The sequence below is a fragment of the Bubalus kerabau genome, chromosome 11 (genome assembly GCF_029407905.1).
Source record: "Bubalus kerabau isolate K-KA32 ecotype Philippines breed swamp buffalo chromosome 11, PCC_UOA_SB_1v2, whole genome shotgun sequence".
Lineage (NCBI taxonomy): Eukaryota > Metazoa > Chordata > Mammalia > Artiodactyla > Bovidae > Bubalus > Bubalus kerabau.
The window spans coordinates 32,285,994-32,296,950 of record NC_073634.1 but is presented as its reverse complement, the minus strand read 5'-3'; the positions used below and the strand labels follow the sequence as shown (position 1 = coordinate 32,296,950).

At 58.1% G+C, this 10,957-nt stretch overlaps 1 protein-coding gene across 2 annotated transcripts in view; it reads right to left on the bottom strand.

Moving 5' to 3' along the window:
• Nucleotides 1-222: 222 nt before the first annotated feature.
• TTC7A (tetratricopeptide repeat domain 7A) overlaps nucleotides 223-10,957 on the bottom strand; it is a 122,285-nt gene continuing 111,550 nt past the window's right edge. Inside the window, exon 20 of one of the 2 annotated variants that reach the window (XM_055540014.1) lies at nucleotides 223-2,451. In XM_055540014.1, coding sequence (XP_055395989.1) covers nucleotides 2,230-2,451 — 222 coding nt within the window. In that variant the 3' untranslated portion in view covers nucleotides 223-2,229. Of the gene's footprint in view, nucleotides 2,452-8,771; nucleotides 9,141-10,957 lie in introns of those variants that run through there. The other variant, XM_055540013.1, reaches the window with a different exon arrangement.

The window sequence follows — 10,957 nt, the reverse complement described above, 5'->3', positions numbered from 1 at the left end:
GGCAGGCCAGAACAAGGCCCACTCCAGCCAGCCCTGCCAGGACCCTGCTGCCTTCTCCCACCCCCCGCAGTCCTTAGCACCTCCCCCAGGCCCCCATCACAACCTCCTCAGTGGGCCCCTCCCTCTCCCCCTCCCCACCTGTGCAGCCCCGCCCTGGCCTCCTCTCCAGGGCTCGCTCAAGGCCAGGGATAACTGGTAGATAAATGAACACGAACACACTGCTTCACACAAACCAGCCTTCCCTTCATGGGTCTCTTTATTCAAGACCTTTGAGCTGTCAGCAGCTTGCCCGGCCATCCGAGGCCTCCCATCAGAACGATGCTTCAAGTCAAAACGCAGGTGTTGCTTTGCCTTTCGCATTACCACGGACTCAGTACCCACCTCTCTGGGCATCCCGATGTGAACCAGTAGCATCTGCTTTTTCTTGTTGAATTTTTTCCCAACAGAATTTCAGAATAAAAATAGATCTCTATCTCATATATATATATATATTTATACACATACATACACACACAGAGCTCCTTCACCCAGGTGGGAGAAGGATCTGGTGTCGTTACAGTGTCCCCTGGCCTGGCACGGGAAGGCAAGGAGGTACAGGCTGGCCCTGGTAGCACCTGGGGCGTGTGCAATGCTGAGCCCGGGCCGGGAGGTTGGGGAGGGGGGTGTCCTCCAACAGCCCCTCCCCTCCGAGGAACAGACCTGGCCCAACCTTTCCACACACCTACAAGTGAGGAACGTACCAGATGGAGCTTTAAAAACTAAACTCAAGGTGCAGATAAGGAATTCCCTGATGGGCCTGTGGAGGCTGACTTCCTGGGGAGAATTCCAAGAGCACTGTGCAGCAGGGCTAGGGAAGCCAGCAGGGAAGACCCCCTCCCTCCCACCCCCGCCCCTAGGACCCCTGTAGACAAGGGTGTCATGTACACAGAGGCCAGCCCGACTAGAGAGGAGGGGCTGGCTCCTCCTGGGGTCTCTAGTCTCCTTCCTTTTTGGCCCCAGGCACGGGAAACCAAGTGGCCAGGGCAGAGTTTGAGTCAGCCAAGAATGGGCTGTGGTTAGTGAAAGGTATTAAGGCCAGTCTCCACATCATAACCCCCAGAGGCATCTATGTTGTACCCATTGCCCAGAAAGGTAAGGCGTGAAGGAATGAGGTGCTGATGCAAGGTATTCAGGAAGGGCTGAGTCCAGCAGCCATGTGTGTATCTTTGGGGCTACAGCCCAGGGCCTAAGGAGGCAGCCAAGGCATGCTTCCAGAGAGATGGGGTGGGCAGAAATGGAAGGTTAGTTAGGGCCGGAACCCAGTTCCCCTGGCCAGACACCAGAGGCCTTAAAGGCACTTGGCAACAGAGGGGGATGAGCATAATGGGGCCCAACAGCCTCCTCAGACAAAGGGCCAGGCCAGGCACCACCCACTAACTTAAACCTGGGAAAGGCCCCAGAGGCCTCTCCTCTTCCCACTTGGCAGCAAACCCTACAGCCAGGACCACTCCAGAGGTGACCTGAGAGTGGGGTGTGAGACCAGGGCCAGGGAGTGCCCTCAGGCACAGGGGCCTGGAGGGCGGGGATGTACAGCTGGGAGGCTCCCCCACTAGCTCTCTAAGGGAACCGGTCCAGTCACCATGCCTCTCAGTCACTTAGGTTCAAGCAGATGGTCTCCCAAGGGGCTGAGGAAGGAACCCAGAACTCTCTCGGCCCAGCCAAAGGGCAACTTGTGGGGCTCATCTTTGGTGTTTGGGAGCAGAGAGCTGAGGTTTGAGACTAGAGCTTGTGCAAAGCTGGGAAACCCAGGGTTAGGGATGTTGAAGGCAGGTACAGTACAGGGGCTTCCAGACAGGTGCAGGGGGTATGCAAGCCTCAGACCCTGACTGTACAGCTAAATGATACACAGGTACCCTGGGGAGCGGCCCCCTGTTGATGCGGCCTGCCAGCTACTTCCTTGCTCACAGACACCACGATGTCCGAGTCCCAACGAACAAAGGATTTGTCTCTGATGCAAATCTGGTCCACCCTGCTCCAGAGGAGCAGCTCTCAGTCCTCACTGGCCCTGGAGGGAGAGCAGGGTCAGGTGGGGGAGGCGAGGAGAACCAGGGTTGCAGCCGGCAGATGTGTTCCCTAGAGGTGTATTTCCCTGAGGCCCTGGACCTCCCCTGACCATGCTCCCTACTCCTCGCCTTCGCCTGCCTGCCGCCCACCAGGCCGCTCCCTCCACCCCCGTGGCTGTGGGCAGTGTCAGAGCTCTCTGGGGATGATGGAGAAGGGCAGCACTGGGCTGCTGGCCTCCAGCTCGAGGGCGGTGAGAAAGCAGTCGACAGCAGCCTCGCTCTGGCCCTGGGCTTCCAGCACCTCGCCCAGGCCTTGCCACGCCTCGTGGCACGTGCTCTGCCTCTCCACGGCGTCCCGTAGCACCTTCTGGGCCAGGCTCTTATGGCCCAGCCGACTCAGCATGAGACCCTGGGGAGCAAGCACAGGGTGCGGTGAATGAGGCTGCGCTGGCGGAGGGGCAAGCATCCTGGCTGTCAGGGTAAGGACAACAAGCTTTAGGGAACCCTGCATTTCAGGCTTGGGTACTATCAAGGGCCCCTGACCTATGCAAACCCTCCCTGTGTCAGTCCCAGCCCCGCCTCCCAGGTCACCCACTGGGGAAGCTCTGTCCCCTCCTGGTCCCAGGGGATGCCCTTTAAGGTCAGCAGGCCTGGCTTTGAGTCTCCCCTTTACAGCTGAGGGCTCCTGAGCAGGTCACCCTTATCAGTAAATGGGAAAGACCAGTGTGCCCACTTCTGGGGTTGCTGTGAGGTTGACACCACATGTAGGCAAAGCACTTAAACATCGTTGGCATGTGTGAACACTCAGTCCATGGGTCTGTTACCCTGAGACCCCAGGCTGCACCGTGGCGCTGCCTTCTCCCCGGGGACACGTGAGACCAAGGCTTGTGAGATCCTCAAGCCTGTGGTGGATGGACGGGTCCTGTGCCTGCATCAGGGGCCTGTCTTCCTGGGACCCAAGCCCATCCCTGCCTGGCCTGGCAGGTGAGGGCCGCAGATGGCTGGGGATCAGGGACAGATACTGGGTGAAAGGAGGGCCTCTGAGAGGGGCCAGGGCTGCCTAGGAAGCTTGGCCCTGCTGTTTGGCTTCAAGCACAAGTGAAACTGGCACAGTGTCCCCGCTACGCCCGCCCACACCGGGAAGGGTGTGGGGGGTGGGACAGGGTGGTGAGCAGGGGCCAGGGTCCCCTTTCAGCCTCGTCTCAGAAAGATTGCTCTGCACCATCCCACCAACCTGTGTCCCAGCCCTCAAAGGTGGCACAGAGGGAGCAGCACAGGGGCCAGCCTCTCGTTCAAAGTTGTGAGGTAAAGCCCAAACACTGACTTCCTGGACAGCCGGGGACCAAGAGCTGCCTTCTGTGTGCCTGGAACCCCCCCTTCAGGTGCCCGCCCACTGACGGCCATGTACATTTTTAGCTGGAACATTTTCCTCCTCACCGCACTCCCCAGAGTTAGGCCCTCTGTTGCTATGGAGACCCACTGGGGAAGATGCACATGCCTGGTATCATAAAGTCCTCTGAGGGCTTGGAATACAACCAATTAGGCAAGAGTGAAAGATGGTGCTCAGGAAGCCCTCAGAAAAGCCTGTCAGAGGCGCTGGCTGGAGGTCAGGTATCCAGGGGGCCAGAAGGAAGGGGAGCACTTCAACCCAGGGCAACACTGTCCCCAGGGGACCACAGGGATGGGGAGGATGGGAGAACCAGGCATGGGATGGAGCCTTAGCAGAGCCCTTGGATCAAGACAGATGAGAGCGGTGCTGACTCAGGGCTGCCCAAGACCAGAGAGCAGTGCTCAGCGTGTCCAGCAGGGCTCCGGGCCAAGCTGCTCTGACTGCATGGCCTTGGGATCTGGACCCCGAGCTGTGCATGATGGAACAGGGCCCACAGGGAGGAGGGCAGGAAGGCAAGACAACAGGCTGCCAGACACCAAAATTAAGCACCAAAAATGGAAGGTTAGAGCCCTGGGAGTGCTGTGCACGGCGGAGCGACAGAGGACAGATGGGGAAGGCCAGTGCGCCGCCCAGGGTGGGGGCGGGGCCGCAGTGGCGTTTACACACATGTTTGCTATGTCCAGCTTCCATGTGAGATTCCTGTCTCAAAAGAGGGCTCTCTAGTGAAAATGATTTTGAAAACCCCTGATCTCAACAAATGTGCAGGTGTCTGGGAAGGGCTGTGTGGGGTGTCGTGTGTTGGTTTTACTCGTGGTTCAGGAGGTTGGGGCCGGCTCCTCTGTGTAGAGGGGCACCCAGGGCTCAGAGCCAGAGGACCTGGCTGGGTCAAAATCGAGCCCTGCCACTGACGGGGGCTGTGACCACAGGCGAGTGGCCCATTTTCTCTGAGCTGCTGTTTCCTGGTCTGGAAACCAGCAGAGAGAGCAGTCCTACCTCGCAGGCTATTGTGAGGATTCTGTAAGAATGAATTGTGAAATCATGAGTGGGCTGCATGGTGGGCCGACAGCAAATGGAAGTGTCCCCAGGATGAACAGAGGGGCCTGGGCTGGGGGGTGGCAGGGAGGGTGCAGAGAGGGGGTTTCTCTGGAGGGCTAGGCTCCCCCTGGAGGAGACTGTGGGCTGGGGTGGGGTTGAATCACCTCCCCCTACCCTGGGGTGCTGACCTGAGAGCCTGAAAGGAGATACTGGCTCAGGCTGGGGTGGGGTTGAACCACCTCCCCCCACCCTGGGGTGCTGACCTGAGAGCCTGAAAGGAGACACCGGGTCAGCCTGGGCCCTGGAGGCCCAGGGCCTGTAACAAGATCTGCTGCCACCTGCCCAAGACACCAGCCCGTCGGGTTCATGTTTGGTAGCAACTCAGCGCTGTTTGCTGCCTGACAACTGGGCGGGGCCCCGCTCCACGAGGGTGTGAGGTCTCACCTGCTCTGCCCTGAGCCCGGCACTGTGCCCAGGGCCCGCCATCAGTCACCCTCTCCGTACCCGCATCCCCAGGTCTCCAGGGAGGTGGTGGGAACACAGAACCAGTATTTCAATTCCATCCAGATACCCCTCTTGACTCTGCCTCATCCTGCGCTGAGAGGGGAAGATCAGACCCCTGCGTGACTCTCAGCCTGACACCTGACCTGGCAAATGCCACAGCCGTGCCCACACAGGGATTAGAACAAAGTGCAAGTTGCTGAATATGGTGGAGCATCCCGCCTGTAATGGGAGCTCAGGGAGGGGCCAGGCTATGGGGCAGGGGGGGTGGGGGAGGGTGGGGAGTCTCCAGAAATTCCCGAGATCACCCATTTCCTCTTCCCTCCCTTCCTGGATCTCAGGGAGGAGGGGGCCTCTGGCCACATCTCATCTACCTGCTGCTCCTCCAGGAAGTCTTCCCCAAGAATGGCGCCCTCTGCTCACACCACCACCTTGACACCATGCTCCTTACTGTGGGCTCTTGAATGCCACCCCTGACCCACCCCTCTTAGACTGAAAGAGACAGTGTCCCTGGCTCCTGCCCTGCTCTGTGATTTCCCACAGGACCGCAGCTCAAAAGAGTGTTGGCAGGAGGATGGTCCTGGATGCAAAAGCAGGCACACTGGAGGCCTTTATGTACTTAGTGACCTGCTTAGGGCCACACAGGCTGGGGGGGTCTGGTCTCAGGAGTGCACGGTGACTCTGAGGGGCCCCTCGCTATTAGGAATACAGGTTCCCTGCCGAAGTACAGGGCACAGGGCGGGGGCAGGAGCTGCAGCCGGGGGTGGGGATGAGGGGGAGGGAGGTCCTCCGGCCTTTGTCAGAACTGCCACTGCATGCGTGTCACCCTGTTAACGCACTGCCTGTCCCCCGAGTGGGGCAGGCAGCGGGAAGGCCTGGCTGTGTGGGGGAGGTGGTCCTGGGAAGCAGCCCCGGGGCTAGGCCAGCTGCAGGCCAGGCCGAGCGCTCCCTCCCCACCCCTCCCCTCAAGTATTTATAGAAGTTATTTTGGGAATTTTCTTTCTGAGCTCAAGGCACATTCCTGGGATTCTGTCACAGCCTTTCCAGCTGGGAAGCCGGGCATCAGCTGGAGGCTGCTGGAGCCTCCTGGTCCCTGGAGCCCCCTGCTTGGGGACCCTGGGGCTGCAGGAAGGAGCCCTGGGCAGGGCCAGCTCTGAGGCAGCTCCAGGAAGGCTCCACCTGTCATCCCAGGGTTGAAGTGGGGGCGAGGGGGTGCTGACACGCCCCTCAGGGAGGCCCGCGTTCCAGCCAAGCCCAGGCCCTCTCCTGCTCTCCAAATTCTTCCAGGTGTGTCAGCCACAACCTGCCCAGCCAGACTGGGAATGAGGAATCTGCCCTGGCTGAGAACCTAGCCCACGCGTGGCCACGTCCCGCCGGGAGCTGGGCAGCTCCAGGGCCACAGGAGGCCCACCTACCTCCCTGTTGTGGGGAGGGGCACGACTCCTTCTAGACCCACCCGAGGCCTGGCTGATGAGCTCCCCATGGCTCTTACAGGAAGAGGCCCCTGCTGAGAGAGAGAGCCCCCAGACTCCCTCAGAGCCCAGGTGTGTGGGGGGAGCGGGGGTGGGGAGGTGGCTTCCGGGGCAGCAGAAGTGGCTGTGCTCTTCACGCCTGTCCCTCCCTCCCTCCTGGGGCTCCACAGTGAGGCTTTCCTGGTGCTGCCTGTCTGCAGAGGCCACAGCCAGGCTCAAGGACAAGCACCGGCTTGGGGACAGGGCAAGTCGCGACCAGGGCAGGGGGGCCCTTGCCCGTCCCAGGTTCAAGGCAGGGGGCTGGACCTTTTGGGGTTGGTTTCAGCCTGGGCTGGCTGGGGGCTCTGCCCACTCCGGAGCACAGCCGGGCCTGCAGGGCCAGGTCAGGAGACTGCAGTGAGGCCTCCGGACTTTGGGTTCCAGACGAGAAGACTGATGGGCAGTGATGGCAGACGCTGCCCTCTGAGCGGAAGGCAGAGCTTGAGGGGCTGGTGACAGCCTGTTTTGGGGTGTGCTGGCCTCTGTACAAAGGGAGGGGGCTGAGCCCTGCTGAACCCTCCAGACGTGTAAGTCTTTCCCCTGACCACTGATTCTGGGGTTAAAAGTAAGCCAACAATGCCTACCCATGGCTCTGCGCTGAGCCTGTGGCACGGACAGAAGGCTTCCTGTCCACTTCCTCATCAGGGTTGGCGTGGACTTCAGAAGTCCACACACGGACCTAAGGTTGCCTACAAAGTCCTGGGGTGCAGGCAAGAGGACACGCCTCCACCTTCATGAGCCTGGGGCGAGGGTTCAGGCTGTGTGCTGGCTGCGCCAGCATGGGCATGGGGGGCTGGGCAGGGGCCGCTGGACCCGGGAGGCCCCGGCTGCGGGGACACACCCTGCACCCCCCATCCCCTCCTCCCTTCCCCTCCACTTCCCCATCAGGGACTGCAGACCTCAGGCAGCCCTGGGGAGGGGCCAGGAAGAAAACTCACAAGAAAACTACTGCACCAGGGGGTCAAATGGCCAGCAAGACATTCCTACTGAATTTTCCTGTCAAACAGAAGCAATACTCCTGCCCGCTGGAGCTGGGGGGAGGCTCAGACTCTGCCGGTGAGGGGCTGTGTGTACAACACACACACACACACACACACACACACAGCAGAGCACAAGACTTCTGGGTCCTCCCATTCCTCGGGCTGCCTGGACGCTCTCAGCCCCTGCCACAGCTTAGGAAGCCAGCCAGGAGGGAGAAGCCTAGAGCAGGCATGGGGCCTGGAACCAGAGACCCTGCTGTGCTATGGTACTGTCCACCTCATCCATCAACCCAGCCTAACAAGACTGTGGGCCCAAGCGCAGGGCTTCTCCAGAGCCTGGCCTTCCCAGTTCTTCCTCTCCAGCAGCCTGAGGGCCCAGCCACCCCTTTAGCTACAGAGCCTCACCCGCAAGAGGGGGTCTCAAGTCCCCCTCGTCTCTCAACACAGACTCTAGCTCACTGGGCCAGCTGCCCTTGCTCTCAGCTGAGGTCAGCCTGGCCTTGCCTTGTGCATACTCGTCCCATCCACAGGGCAGCTCGGGCTGACATCCTGCACCTCTGTGCCTTAGCCAGAGTCACTCACTGTGCTTTGAGAGAACAGAGCAACTTGGCTACAGTGAGTGTCGGAGACTTGACTCTGGGCATCCTCTCCCCTCTGCAAACCAAGAGCATCTGAACTTGGCCTGGGAGCCACACTTCAAAATGAAAAAGGAAAAGGTAAAAGCTTTCATAACAGCATAGGAAACCATAAACAAAACAAAAAGATAACCTACAGACTGGGAGAAAAGATTTGCAAATGATGTAACCAACAAGGGATCAATCTCCAAAACACACAAACAGTTCATGCAGCTCGAAAGCAAAAAGAACCACCGCCATGGCAGTGATGTCAGACAGCCCAGTCAAAGGTGGGGCTCAGGCACCTGGCCTCCTTGTGAATGGCGCCAAAAACATACCCAATGTTGACTTGTCCTTTCATCATCTGAACACTAAGACTATCCCCTGGAGGTCACATTATTATCCCCATTTGATAGAAGAAAAACTGAGCTAGCAAGAAGATGTAATCTCCAAGTGCCCCCACAACCCAGGGGCTGGCAGGGCTGAGCCTCTCTTGTGTGGTCCTACCCTCCAGAACTGGGGCTTCCCAGGTGCTCAGCGGTAAAAAATCTGCCTGCAAGGCAGAGATGGAGGAGACGTGGGTTCAGTCCCTGGGTTGGGAAGATCCCCTGGAGAAGGAAATGGCAGCCCACTCCTGTATTCTGACCGGGAGAATCCCAAGAACAGAGGAGCCTGGCAGGCTACAGTACATGGAATCGCAAAGAGTCGGACACAACAACTGGGCAACTAACACTTTAAGTTTGGAAAAAATGGCTTGGCTTTTCAAAAAATGAGTTTGTAGTGAATCAAGATAGAATATGTGTACAGGGGGAGAGGGAACGACAGAGGACGAGTTGGTTGGATGGCATCACTGATTCAATGGACGTAGTTTGAGGAAGCTCCGGGAAAATGGTGAAGGACAGGGAAGCCTGGCATCCTGCAGTCCATGGGGTCACAAGGAGACCGCGCAGGCACTCACCCTCCAGGCTCGGGGACGGGACCCTAGGGGGTGGGAGGAGCTCTGTGCAGGCGGAGTTTACCTCTCTGACCTCAGAGAGCAGAGCCTTCTGGTTGGATTTCTGGAGCACCTGCAAAAGGCCCAACCCAGAACCTCAAGTTTGGGTGGGGCAGAGCCCTGGCGCTTGCTGACTCAGGCCCTCTCGGGGAATCAGAGGGATGATGGCAGGGAGCTTCTGAGGACTTAAGTCGTGAAGTGGCACACCCCAGCCTAGAGAGAGGGAGGCAAGAAGCTCTCTGGGGTCATGGCCATGCTCTTGATCCCCAAGTCCACTTAAAGACAGCCACGTTGGGAGCCACAGGGAGAGAATGCACGCATGCGTGCATGCTCAGTCATGTCCAACTCTTTGACCCTGTGGATTGCAGGATCCTCTGTCCATGGGATTATCCTGAAAAGAACACTGGAGTGGGTTGCCATTTCCTTCTCCAGGGGATCTTCCCGACTCAGGGATTGAACCTGCGGCTCTGGCATGGCAGGTGGATTCTTTACCATTGAGCCACCTGGGAAGGCAGGGGAATAATTCATCAGCCGCTCTCATAGAGGACAATGGATGACAGAAACACTGTCTTCCCCATCCCTGATATGTGGAATCTAAAAAGAAATGATACAAATGAACTTATAAAACAGAAACAGACTCAGAGCTAGAGAACTAACTTAGGATTTATGATTACGGGGGTTGGGGGAGAAGACTGGGGGAAGGGATAGTTAGGGAGCTCTATTTGTAAACAAACATATCCACTATATTTATAATGGATAACCAACAAGGACCTACTGTATAGCACATGGAACTCTGCTCAATGCTCTGTGACAGCCTGGGTGGAAGTGGAGTTTGGGGGAGAATGGATACATGCGTACGTGTGGCTGAGTCCCTTCACTGTTCACCCGAAACTCACCACCTTGCTAATGGCTATATCCCAGTACAAAAGAAAAGGTTAAAAAGAGAAAAAGAAACACTGTCTTCCCGGCTTTCCAGGGGAATCTGGAGAGAGAACAGGCCAGGTCGCGAGGCCAGGACTGCTTCAGAAATCACATCTCTGGGAATTACATCACAGGAGCCGAAGCTCATGCAGGGCTGTTTCCTCCTGCAGTTGGGGTGCCTGAAGAGGAAAGGGTTCTGGGGAGACGGGGCAGCAGGAGCTGGTGCTCTGTCCCAAGAAAGAAGCATTACCAAGAACAGGAGCCAATGAGGAGCAGGGCAGCCTGGCAGGAGAGGGGCCAGGAAATCCCACGCCCCCAGAACCTGTCCCTGATAGAGAAGAGGGTGGGGCACCACCCACAAACACAGGCGGCAGGGATACAGTCATGGCTGTCCACTCCTGGCTGAAGCTTTCAAGCTGCACTTGGAGTGAGACAGGCTCTGCACTGAAGCATCCATTCTAAGCGGAGGGTAGGGAGAGTGAGGCGGTGGGTGGCCGGGGCGAGTGACCCACCTACCACTAAGGTCAGGTGACCTCAAAGGAGCCCCCTCTTGGGAGGTTCTCAGGGACTTGATGACTCCTCAGTCACTGCTGGGCCCCATGCCTTCCCTCAGCATCCCTGCTTCCTAGGAAGTCCCCTCTCGGCCCTTACATAAGTGCCAAGCTGACACAGACTGACGGGGAGTGACTCCCATTATGCAGTACCATGGTGAAAAAGATCCCAAGATCCCATCTGTGCTCAGTGGGAAAAAGCGCTGTGACTGATTAGTGATGCCTGTCTTGGGCGAGGGACTAGAGAGTGTGGTGGGTGTGCTGTGTTCTGCCTTCTCTGGTACTGCACTGCAGACTTTCAGAAGTGCCTTCTCATGGATCAGCTCATTTGATTATAACACCGCTGGTCTAGGAATGATGAAGCTCATTATTCATTTATAAAAGGAGACATTAGGATCGTGGAAGCCAAGTGTGTCTT